Source organism: Podarcis filfolensis, assembly GCF_964270895.1.
Source record: "Podarcis filfolensis genome assembly, chromosome: 18".
Taxonomy (NCBI): Eukaryota; Metazoa; Chordata; class Lepidosauria; order Squamata; family Lacertidae; genus Podarcis; species Podarcis filfolensis.
Genome location: NC_139622.1, coordinates 7,975,861 through 7,988,955, shown reverse-complemented (window position 1 = coordinate 7,988,955; position 13,095 = coordinate 7,975,861). Strand labels below are relative to the sequence as shown.

Here is a 13,095-nt window from a genome sequence, read left to right as displayed (position 1 = left end):
TCAGGGGCACAGTTACCCCATTCAGGACCAGGGAGTCCCCCACACCTGCCCGCCCCCTGTCCCCCCAAAACAGTCCTTCTGTCTTGTCAGGATTCAGCCTCAATCCATTAGCCAGCAATATTACCTACTGCTGACAACTTGCCTGGCGGTGGGGTGAGACATGGCCTCTGGAATAATGCTTCGCCGTCCCTCCTTTAAGCCCCCCAAAGACCCCTGCCTCTCAGGCACAGCTCTCCGCATCTCATGCAGGATTTTACCCCATTTGGGTGACTACACCCTCCCTGCTCCTCCGAAACAGTCTCCCATCACTTTTGGCTCTCTGAATGTCCCGAGCAGCAGAAAGGAGGAGCGGAGACGTTGGCCGGCTTCCCGGTTCCCCACCGTACGACGGCATTTCCTGGAGAGATCTAATTGATTCCTGGCCAATTCAAACTCCGTCTTTTTCTCTCTCTCTCTCTGCTCCCCGCACAGCTGTCTGCGAAAGCGGCTGCCAGAACGGAGGTCGATGCATTGGGCCAAATCGTTGCGCTTGCGTGTACGGATTCACGGGGCCCCAGTGCGAGAGAGGTAGGTTGTGGCTGATTATGCATCTTGCATGTCGTCCGTGAAGACGGAGGCCCTTCGCACTTATGTGGGACTGTACCCAACATCCTCTGTCCGCCAAGGCTCTTGCGCTAGCAGACAGGTGAGTTTTAATACAGTGGTACCTATGGGACGCGGGTGGCACTGTGGGTTAAACCACAGAGCCTAGGACTTGCCGATCAGAAGGTTGGCGGTTCAAATCCCCGCGACGGGGTGAGCTCCCGTTGCTCGGTCCCTGCTCCTGCCAACCTAGCAGTTCGAAAGCACGTCAAAGTGCAAGTAGATAAATAGGTACCACTCCGGCGGGAAGGTAAATGGCGTTTCCGGGCGCTGCTCTGGTTTGCCAGAAGCGGCTTAGTCCTGCTGGCCACATGACCTGGAAGCTGTACGCCGGCTCTCTCGGCCTATAAAGCGAGATGAACGTCGCAACCCCAGAGTCAGTCACGACTGGACCTAATGGTCAGCGGTCCCTTTACCTTTACTTTTACCTTTACCTCGGGTTAAGTACTTAATTTGTTCCGGAGGTCCGTACTTAACCTGAAACTGTTCTTAACCTGAAGCACCACTTTAGCTAATGGGGCCTCCTGCTGTCGCCACGCTGCCGGAGTACGATTTCTGTTCTCATCCTGAAGCAAAGTTCTTAACATGAAGCACTATTTCTGGGTTAGTGGAGTCTGTAACCTGAAGCGTCTGCAACCCGAGGTACCGCTGTATTCTGCAACCAAGGAATCCAATGCTAGAATGAACGAATGAATTTTCTTATTTCGGTCACAGACCAGTTCCAGCCCACATACAATATCAAGGAAGTCATAAAACGCGATAGGGATACATTTGAATTTGCAGTTAGGTATAACAGGGACAAGGGACGCGGGTGGCACTGTGGGTTAAACCACAGAGCCTAGGGCTTGCCGATCAGAAGGTCGGCGGTTCGAATCCCCGCAACAGGGTGAGCTCCCATTGCTCGGTCCCTGCTCCTGCCAACCTAGCAGTTCGAAACCACGTCAAAGCGCAAGTAGATAAATAGGTACCACTTCAGTGGGAAGGTAAACGGCGCTTCCGTGCACTGCTCTGGTTCGCCAGAAGCAGCTTAGTCCTGCTGGCCACGTGACCCGAAAGCTGTACGCCGGCTCCCTCGGCCAATAAAGCGAGATGAGCACCGCAACCCCAGAGTCTGTCACAAATGAACCTAATGGTCAGCGGTCCCTTTACCTTTGTGTCAAGACGGAGGCCCTTTGCACTTGTGGGACTGTAGCCAACGTCCTCTGTCCGCCAAGGCTCTTGCACTAGCAGACAGGTGAGTTTCAATATTGTGCAACCAAGGAGTCCAACACTAGAGTAATTCACTGGATTTCGGCTGTGCCACGAAGTTCCCAGCAACTTCTTTTCTGCGCAAACATGCCCTCCAGCGCAAACCATTTTGCCAGGGGAGCAAGGGTGGCGTTAACTGGCTACGACGTAGCTCTACACTGGCTACAGCCCAAACGTCTTCCGAAGCCATCACTCAAAGTCAGAACCTGGACAGCACTGAACATCGTCTCTGGGACAGAATCAAGAATATACTCTTTCAGGTTCCCAAAATAGCATCAACGCTGCGTTTGGCTGCAGCCGTCGGGGTTGAAGCCAGCTAAATTCTTCTCCGAATCAGCCCACTGAAATTGAACAGGCGCGACTCATTTAGGCAATTAATTTCTGCGGGGTCTACTCCCGCGTAGTCCAATTCTGGGCACCACAGTTTAAGAAGGATGTAGGCAACCTGGAGGGTGACCAGGATGATCAAGGATCTAGAAGCCACGCCTGATGAGGAACAGTCGAGGGAGTTGGGTATATTTAGCCTGGAAAAGGTGGAGATGTGATAGCCATCTTCAAATATCTCAAGGGCTGTCCCATGGAATAATAATAATAATAATAATAATAATAATAATAATAATAATATTTTATTATTTATACCCCGCCCATCTGGCTGGGCCTCCCCAGCCACTCTGGGCGGCTTCCATAAAAACCAAAAATACAATAAAATATCACACGTTAAAAACTTCCCTGAACAGGGCTGCCTTAAGATGTCTTCTGAATGTCAGGTAGTTGTTTATCGCTTTGACATCTGCTGGAAGGGCGTTCCACAGGGCGGGCGCCACTACCGAGAAGGCCCTCTGCCTGGTTCCCTGTAGCTTTGCTTCTCGCAATGAGGGAACCGCCAGAAGGCCCTTGGCGCTGGACCTCAGTGTCCGGGCAGAATGATGGGGGTGGAGACGCTCCTTCAGGTATACTGGACCGAGGCCGTTTAGGGCTTTAAAGGTCAGCACCAACACTTTGAATTGTGCTCGGAAACGTACTGGGAGCCAATGTAGGTCTTTCAAGACCGGTGTTATATGGTCTCGGCGGCCGCCCCCAGTCACCAGTCTAGCTGCCGCATTCTGGATTAGTTGTAGTTTCCGAGTCACCTTCAAAGGTAGCCCCACGTAGAGTGCACTGCAGTAGTCCAAGCGGGAGATAACCAGAGCATGCACCACTCTGGCGAGACAGTCTGCGGGCAGGTAGGGTCTCAGCCTGCGTACCAGGTGGAGCTGGTAGACAGCTGCCCTGGGCACAGAATTGACCTGTGCCTCCATGGACAGCTGTGAGTCCAAAATGACTCCCAGGCTGTGCACCTGGTCCTTCAGGGGCACAGTTACCCCATTCAGGATCAGGGAATCCTCCACACCCACCCGCCTCCTGTCCCCCCAAAATAGTACTTCTGTCTTGTCAGGATTCAACCTCAATCTGTTAGCCGCCATCCATCCTCCAACCGCTTCCAGACACTCACACAGGAAGAAGGAACACGCTTGCTTTCTCCTGCTTCAGAGGGTAGGACTCGAACCCATGGCTTCAAGCTACAAGGAAGGAGGTTCCAGCCAAATATCTGGAACAAGTTTCTGACAGTAAGAGCTGTTTGACACTGGAGATGACTGTGGACTCTCCTTCCTCAGAGGTTTTTAAGCAGAGGTTAGATGGCCATCTGTCATGGATGCTTTAGCTGAGATTCCTGCATTGCGGCGGGTTGGACTAGATGACCTTTGGGTCCCTTCCAATTGTACTATTCCATGCTTATGTGGCTGTAACTTAGCTCTGCGCTGGCTATGCTACCCTAAGTTCTTCTGAAGCCATCACTTGTCAGAACCCGGATAGCACTGAACATTGTATCTGGGACGGAATCAAGCATATAGTTCCAAAAATTGCATAAACACTGCCTTGGCTACAATCGTCGGGGCTGAATCCAGCTAAATCTTTCTCTGAATTGTCCCGCTGAAATTAACAGGCACGACTAATGTAGTCCATCGATTTCAGCGGGTCTACTCACCAATGATAAACCTAGACAGCATCTTAAAAAGCAGAGACATCACCTTGCCAACAAAGGTCCGTATAGTTAAAGTTATGGTTTTCCCAGGAGTGATGTATGGAAGTGAGAGCTGGACCATAAAGAAGGCTGATCGCCGAAGAATCGATGCTTTTGAATTCTGGTGCTGGAGGAGACTCTTGAGAGTCCCATGGACTGCAAGAAGATCAAACCTATCCATTCTGAAGGAAATCAGCCCTGAGTGCTCACCAGAAGGACAGATCCTGAAGCTGAGGCTCCAAGACTTTGGCCACCTCATGAGAAGAGAAGACTCCCTGGAAAAGACCCTGATGTTGGGAAAGATGGAGGGCACAAGGAGAAGGGGACGACAGAGGACGAGATGGTGGGACAGTGTTCTCGAAGCTCCCAGCATGAGTTTGACCAGACTGCGGGAGGCAGTGGACGACAGGAGAGCCTGGCGTGCTCTGGTCCAGGGGGTCACGAAGAGGCGGACACGACTAAACGACTAAACAACAACAACAGAGCACAAGATTTGCATGTTCCAGGTTCAGTCCCCAGTATCTTAACAACAACAACACTCTGAGCACAACTTTGTTAGCTGCAACCCAACTTTCAAGACTGCGTCATGAAGGCCTCTTGGAATTCTCCTCTGAGTTTGCAAGCAGAGAAACTGAGACACACACACACACAATTTTACCTGATTTTCTTCAAAGAGGAGAAATCCCCCAACAGTTTCTCAGGGGTGGAGCTCAGGCTTAGGTTTTTTAAAGCACCGCCGTACGTATTGCGAGTTGCATTTAATGTTAGTCATGTTCAGTGTTGACCCGTTGACACAGGTGGCGCTGTGGTCTAAACCACTGAGCCTCTTGGGCTTGCCGATTGGAAAGTCGGCGGTTCGAATCCCTGCGACGGGGTGAGCTCCCGTTGCTCGGTCCCAGCTCTTGCCAACCTAGCAGTTTGAAAGCACACCTGTGCAAGTAGATAAATAGGTACCGCTGCAGAGGGAAGGTAAATGGCGTTTCTATGCGCTCTGGTTTCCGTCACGGTGTCCTGTTGCACCAGAAGCGGTTAAGTCCTGCTAGCCGCAGGACCTGGAAAGCTGTCTGTGGAGAAACGCCGGCTCCCTCAGCCTGAAAGCAAGATGAGCGCCGCAACCCTGTAGTCACCTTTGACTGGACTTAACCATCCAGGGGTCCTTTACCTTTTTACCTTTTTACCAGTTGAAATCAAAGGTTGTGACTTGCATTCCGGGATCAAATCAGAAATCAGGATGGCTTTTGTTAATCCAGGACTGGCCCTGGAAAATAGGGACACTGCCAGAGACCATCTACAAAGGTCTTCACATCCTTTCTTCTCTAATTTTCATTAAAACATTTAATAAAAGGCTCTATAACCTGAAAAGAGAGACGATTCACGTACTTTTGCAAAGCTTTAATAAAAACCTATTAAAAAAAATAAGAGGAGAAAATATTTATTATTTTATTTATTGAATTTAGATACCGCCCTATACCCAGGGGTCTCAGGGTGATTCACAGAATAAAATCAAAACCACAAAATACATAATAAAAAATAAAAACAGCAACCCAATAGCACCCCTCCTTAAAAAAACCCACATTTTAAAAGGGCATAGGATGTATATCAGATGAACCAAAGGCCTGGTTAAGAAAGAACATTTTCGCCTGGCACCTAAAGGTGTATAATGACGGCGCCAGGTGAACTTCCCTGGGGAGAGCATTCCACAGATGGGGAGCCACTGCAGAGAAGGCCCCGTTCTCGTGTCGCCACCCTCTGGACCTCTTGAGGAGGGGGCACACGAAGGAGGGCCTCAGAAGATGACCACAGGGTCCGGGTAGGTTTATTTATTCAAATAAGATCTGATGCGTAGCAACATGTTGAAAGAAGGCAGCCTGGGATGTATTCAAGTTGTGAGGCTTAAACCGGATCGAAAGGCTCATAGATTTGATCCCGGAGTGGATCCTAAGCGCATGGCAATTGTCGTTGCTCTGCACCTGTTCCCGGCCTCGGGCCAACTTTGGAGGGATCTTGTACATAGCTGTCAACTGTCCCTTATTTGGTGGGAAAGTCCCTTATTCCAGCGCTGTGTCCTGCTGCTGTCCCTTATTGATGATGTCCCTTAAATTTCCCGGGTTTCAAAGGAAGTAGCTCCTCTCCCTCCCTCCTTGCCGGCCAGGGAGGAGGGAGGCTCCAACTGTGTTGCTTGGCTGCGTTACTCACCCAATAAGGAGTCTAAGAACGACTGGGGGGTGGAGCTTGCATGCCTTGTGCCGATCAAATCGGCCACGTTGCCTGGGGACTCGCCTTTGCTCAGCGCTTCCCAGCGGAGAGGTGACGGTGGTTTCCCTTGCTGCATCCCCTTTGCCGGGTTGCTGCGCTGTGGGACCCACCGCTTGAGGCTTCGTTTGGCTGCTGGCTGGGCTTTCTGCCTTTGGCTCGGAGGGGCTCAGAAGTTGAACATACCTGTGCTTGGAAAATCCCTTATTTTGGCTGGTGGTCCCTTATTTTTGAGGCTGCAGGTCCCTTATTTTCAAACCTGTAAGTTGACAGCTATGATCTTGTAAGGTACAAAAGCCTTGAATCAAATGCTTCTCCCTCCCTCTTTCGCTTTGTGGTGAATGGATTTGGCTCAGAGCTGGAGATGAAACAAGCTCCGCAGCTGTGTCTACACACCGACTTGCCCCGGCCAAGACAAACAGAGGGCTTGCTGTGTGTGCTGCAGAGATAGGATAGAGTTTCAAAGTGCCCTCTCCCTGCCAGTCTCGCTCTCAGCTTCCAGCAACGAAGAACCAACAGTCCCCCACAGATTTCCCCCTCCCGGGGGTATGGTCCGCTCCCTTTGTTGTGGATTCCTCCAAAACCCATATGCCCAGAGTGATGCTCACCTGTCAATCAGCTGTCAATCCCTGGGTGCTGTAAGAAGATGCCTAAGGATGTTCAATTCTGTGTAGACTGCGTCTGTTATTCTTTTATTTATTAAGTATTTATGTATTTATTGAGGGTTCCCCCCCAAAAAACAAATCTTTACAGTGGTACCTTGGGTTAAGAACTTAATTTGTTCCGGAGGTCCGTACTTAACCTGAAACTGTTCTTAACCTGAAGCACCACTTTAGCTAATGGGGCCTCCTGCTGCTGCCGTGCCGCTGGAGCACGATTTCTGTTCTCAACCTGAAGCAAAGTTCTTAACCTGAAGCACTATTTCTGGGTTAGTAGAGTATGTAACCTGAAGCGTATGCAACCTGAAGCGTATGTAATCTGAGGTACCACTGTATTTGGTTTTCAGAAGCTTACATTCTGTGCCATCAACAATACCTTTACTTTATTCATCGACTTCCCATCTCGCTCCCACCCCCCCACGGTGTTCTGTGTTTAATGTTGCGTATTTTAATTTATATCTCTCCACATATTATTAGCCTTCATGTCTTTCTTCGGTTACTTGCATTTCAAATCCAGCTTGCGTTTTCATGCAACTATAATAGTTCTTTAGATATTCTACGACGTTTCATCATTTTGATCTCAAAATTCTCGGGTTTTTGATTGGCGCTTGGACAATTTCTTTTCCGCGGGAGACGTCAAAGGAGAAGAGTACAGTCGTGCCTCGGAAGTCGAACGGAATCCGTTCCGGAAGTCCGTTCGACTTCCAAAACATTTGGAAACCAAGGCGCAGCTTCTGATTGGCTGCAGGAAGCTCCTGCAGCCAATCGGAAGCCCCGCTGGACGTTTGGCTTCCAAAAATAATTCGCAAACCGGAACACTCACTTCCGGGTTTCAATCGTTCGGGAGCTGATTTGTTCGGGAGCTGAGGCATTTGAGATCCAAGGTACGACTGTATCTGCTCTGAGGGACTCTCAAGGAGTTGGGAGGTTTTGCCCGTTTCTTAGAAAGGGACCTGGGTGGCGCTGTGGGTTAAACCACAGAGCCTAGGACTTGCCGATCAGAAGGTTGGCGGTTCGAATCCCCGCAACGGGGTGAGCTCCCGTTGCTCGGTCCCTGCTCCTGCCCACCTAGCAGTTCAAAAGCACATCAAAGTGCAAGTAGATAAATAGGTACTGCTCCGGCGGGAAGGTAAACGGCATTTCCGTGCGCTGCTCTGGTTCTCCAGAAGCGGCTTAGTCCTGCTGGCCACATGACCCGGAAGCTGTACGCCGGCTCCCTCGGCCAGTAAAGCGAGATGAGCGTGGCAACCCCAGAGTCGGTCACGACTGGACCTAATGGTCAGGGGTCCCTTTACCTAGAAAGGAAAATAAATTTCTGGACTGGGCATTTGGTGCAAACACACACACACACAAACCACCCCTCCGTTCCTGTTTGTGTGCTTTTTAAAAAAGCAAAAGCAAATGACTGCCGCTTTCCCAATCCCACCTGTGCCAAATTTCCCCTCCCGCGGACCCTACATGCCAAACCCACAAAGACCCACACAGTGGGGGATAGACAGAGAGACAGAGAGAGACGTCTTTGTTAAGAGAGGAACATGGCACTCTGATTGCGGTGCCCACTTCAGAGGCAAATCGCTTAATGAGGAGGGTTGTGTCAATTCCCACTTGGATCATTTCCTGCCCCTAACAGACTTTTTTGTGTAGTGGGGGAGCTGGAAGAAGGGGGCTGGCTGGCACATCCGTATCGAAGCTGCTCCATATTTTCCGCTCTATAAGACTCACCAGACCACAAGACGCACCTAGTTTTTGGAGGAGGAAAACAAGAAAAAAAATATTCTGAATCTCAGAAGCCAGAACAGCAAGAGGGATCGCTGTGCAGTGAAAGCAGCAATCCCTCTTGCTGTTCTGGCTTCTGGGATAGCTGCGCAGCCTGCATTCGCCCCATAAGACGCACACACATTTCCCCTTACTTTTTAGGGGGGGGGGAGTGAGTCTTATAGAGCAAAAAATACGGTATCTGCTTGAGAGCGCAAGGGATATGGAAGGCAAGGAAGTGGGTCTTGAGGACCAAAGGATCCTGGAAATTGTAGTTTGTTAGGGCTTCTGGGATTTGTAGATCTGGGAGGAGGAGGAGGAGAAGAAGAAGAAGAGGAGGAGGAGTTTGGATTTGATATCCTGCTTTATCACTACCCGAAGGAGTCTCAAAGCGGCCAACATTCTCCTCTCCCTTCCTCCCCCACAACAAACACTCTGTGAGGTGAGTGGGGCTGAGAGACTTCAGAGAAGTGTGACTGGCCCAAGGTCACCCAGCAGCTGCAGGTGGAGGAGCGGGGAAGCGAACCCGGTTCCCCAGATACGAGTCTATCGCTCTTAATCACTACACCACACTGGCTCAAATGGCAAACGAAGGCATCACAGCCACAAGTCTCCGTCAACACTAATGGGGTTTGGTTGAGATTCTTTGGAGAGTTGTGGGGAGAAATTCCCTCCATTCAATTTGTACTTCCTGAACCAATGCACAAACTGGAATGTGGCTTCCCTTCGAAACCCACATCCCTCCGAAATTTTTTGCTTCCCCAAGAAGCACATGACGTCCCCAGGAACGAATGGATGAATCTTTATTTGCGTCAGCCATCGGCCATAGCAATAAAATAACGATACGATATACAGTGGTACCTCAGGTTAAGAACTTAATTCGTTCTGGAAGTCTGTTCTTAACCTGAAACTGTTCTTAACCTGAAGCACCACTTTAGCTAATGGGGCCTCCTGATGCCGCTGTGCCGCCGGAGCACAATTTCTGTTCTTATACTGAAGCAAAGTTCTTAACCCGAGGTAATATTTCTGGGTTAGTCGAGTCTGTAACCTGAAGCGTATGCAACCCATGGTACCACTGCACAAAGAATACAAATTTTTGTTGTTTAGACGTTTAGTCGTGTCTGACTCTTTGTGACCCCCTGGACCAGAGCACGCCAGGCACTCCTGTCTTCCACTGCCTCCCGCAGTTTGGTCAAACTCATGCTGGTAGCTTCGAGAACACTGTCCCACCATCTCGTCCTCTGTCGTCCCCTTCTCCTTGTGCCCTCCATCTTTCCCAACATCAGGGTCTTTTCCAGCGAGTCTTCTCTTCTCGTGAGGTGGCCAAAGTCTTGGAGCCTCAGCTTCAGGATCTGTCCTTCCAGTGAGCACTCAGGGCTGAATTCCTTCAGAATGGATAGGTTGGATCTTCTTGCAGTCCATGGGACTCTCAAGAGTCTCCTCCAGCACCAGAATTCAAAAGCATCCATTCTTCGGTGACCAGCCTTCTTTATAGTCCAGCTCTCACTAAGAACAGAAGTAAAAAGTCAATTATATAAAATACATTTTAGGGTTTTGAATCAATAGTCAAATAGTGGATCTTATTCTGATTGCCCCAGCTAAAAACCTTGCCACCTTTGCTGTCGCCTTCTCATCTTGATCTGCCAAGAGAAAGGACACTGTGGCAGTGGTTGGGCGACCCGGAATGGACAATAAAAGAGGGGTGATAATCTCATTCCTCAAGTCTTTATAAAGAGTGCAAGCCAGAAGGGCATGCGCCACCGATTCACGACTGCCATCTCCACAGGGACAGAAGCATTTTTCGTGTGAAATCTGTTGGAATCGTATCTGAGGTCGTATCATAGTGCTTTAAATGTCTGATGCAGAGACCTGGCCATAGCCCAGGGGTCAGCAAACTTTTTCAGCAGGGGGCCGGTCCACTGTCCCTCAGACCTTGTGGGGGGCCGGACTATATTTTGGAAAAAAATAATGAACGAATTCCTATGCCCCACAACTAACCCAGAGATGCGTTTTAAAGAGAAGCACACATTCTACTCATGTAAAAACACGCTGATTCCCTGACCGTCCGCGGGCCGGATTGAGAAGGCGATTGGGCCGGATCCGGCCCCCGGACCTTAGTTTGCTGACCCATGCCATAGTATGATTAACTCTTCATCCAAGCCTTGCTTCCTAGCATGAAACAAAGGATAAATTCTTTACCGCCGGCTTCCTAACACAAGGGTTCATTGTTCTTTCTCGGAGTCAAGTGTTATTGTTCAGAAATAGGAGATGCAAATGAGCCCATAAGTGTATCAGCTGAAGGAGCGGATGTGTCAGGCGCTTTGAGAAGTGACTGCAAACGCAAACAGGCACTTCAGGAAGTTCATTAAGAGTGCGATTCTGTGAGCTCATAAGTCTGTCTTTACTGCGTTTGATCAGAGCGAACCCATTGTGAATGATGGAGACAACTAGCTTGGGTCCGTTAACTTCAGTGGGGGTTATTCAGTGAAGCAGTTCTGCTAGTGGAGATACTCACATAGCAGAAGATAATAATAATAATAATAATAATAATAATAATAATAATAATAATAATTTCCTTCCTTCCCTCCCTCCCTTTCTTATTTTCTCCTTCCTTCCTTCCCTCCTTAATTTCTCCTTCCTTCCTTCCTTCCTTCCTTCCTTCCTTCCTTCCTTCCTCTTTCTTTCTTTCTTTCTTTCTTTCTTTCTTTCTTTCTTTCTTTTCCTCCTTCCTTCCTTCCTATTTTCTTCCTTCCTTCCTTCCTTCCTTCCTACCTTCCTTCCATTTCCTTCCTTCCTTCCATTTCCTTCCTTCCTTCCTTCCTCTTTCTTTCTTTCTTTCTTTCTTTCTTTTCCTCCTTCCTTCCTTCCTTCCTTCCTATTTCCTTCCTTCCTTCCTTCCTTCCTACCTTCCTTCCATTTCCTTCCTTCCTTCCTTATTTTCTTCTTTCTTTCCTTCATTCCTTCCTATTTTCTTCTTTCTTTCTTTCTTTCTTTCTTTCTTTCTTTCTTTCTTTCTTTCTTTCTTTCTTTCTTTGCATACATAAAACACAACACAACATCACACATTTAAAAACAGAGTCTCCTATACAGGCATCAAACCAACCAATAAATCAATGGAAACTAATAATAATAATAATAATAATAATAATAATAATAATAATAATAATGTTGTCCCCAGAATTGCTGCAGAAATGTGGATAAGTGAATCCAGGGCTGGGAACCAGAGGGACAGAGAAACATGAAATTTGTTCATCTCCTGCTAAGGCTGAGACGCACGCACAGGCCACCTCTCCGCTCCCTTACCTCATTGTTCAGGGAATCACATTCCCGTGTTTTGGTTATTTGTAGAAAGGGAAAATCTGGCCGGCTTCCCTTTGCAGGGCCAGACATTCCGAGGGCTGAAAAAACACCCAAGAGGAAATCGAAGAGCGAGACGCAATCTTGCTGGCTTTTCCGCCGGCTGGATTTACAGTTTCCTGATGGCAAACGGGCACTACCATGAAACCCAAGCTCCGGCCATGTGGACAGCTTTTCTGTCACTGCAACATTTAAATTTTCGAGGAGTGTGGGGACTAAACGCAATTCCTTACGTCTTTTTTATTATTATTGTTTAATTTATTTAATCATTTTTTTCAGTACATACAGCAACCACCAAAAACACATACAACAAAAACCACAATAACACTCATAACACAATTTAACAATTCAGATTTGAGTACTGATATACCTATAACTACACCCTTTTAACAATATTTCCAGACTTCTCGTCCCCCTACTTCCCGCCACTGTCCGCCTTATCGCTTAAGTATCCCTTCCAGATTTCTTCATATTTATCCATTCTTAATTTGCGTCGATATGCAATTCGTTCATATGTAACTTTGTTGTTGTTTAGTCGTTTAGTCGTTTCCGACTCTTGGTGACCCCCTGGACCTGAGCACGCCAGGCCCTTCTGTCCTCCACTGCCTCCCGCAGTTTGGTCAAACTCATGCTGGTCGCATCGAGAACACTGTCCCACCATCTCGTCCTCTGTCGTCCCCTTCTCCTTGCGCCCTCCATCTTTCCCAACATCAGGGTCTTTTCCAGGGAGTCTTCTCTTCTCATGAGGTGGCCAAAGTCTTGGAGCCTCAGCTTCACGATCTGTCCTTCCAGTGAGCACTCAGGGCTGATTTCCTTCAGAATGGAGAGGTTTGATCTTATTGCAGTCCATGGGACTCTCAAGAGTCTCCTGGTCCAGGGGGTCACGAAGAGGCGGACATGACTAAACAACAACAACAAGAGACCTGATTTGCAGCCGGTTGGGCTGGATGACCCCAGGGTCCCTTCCAACGCTGCGATTCCCCGGTTCCTGGAAAGCGGGGAGTATGGGTTAATTCCAAAGAGAGCCAGTGTGGTGTAGTGGTTAAGAGCAGTAGACTCGTGATCTGGTGAACCGGGTTCGATTCCCCGCTCCTCCACATGCAGCTGCTGGGTGACCTT

At 48.8% G+C, this 13,095-nt stretch overlaps 1 protein-coding gene across 3 annotated transcripts in view; it reads left to right on the top strand.

Annotated features, from left to right (window-relative positions):
- Positions 1 to 13,095, top strand: part of FBN3 (fibrillin 3) — a 156,253-nt gene that overhangs the window by 29,576 nt on the left and 113,582 nt on the right. For all 3 annotated transcript variants that reach the window (XM_083594312.1, XM_083594314.1, XM_083594313.1), the window contains one exon: positions 472 to 567. In XM_083594312.1, the coding sequence (XP_083450438.1) occupies positions 472 to 567 (96 nt within the window). The remainder of the gene's footprint in view (positions 1 to 471; positions 568 to 13,095) is intronic.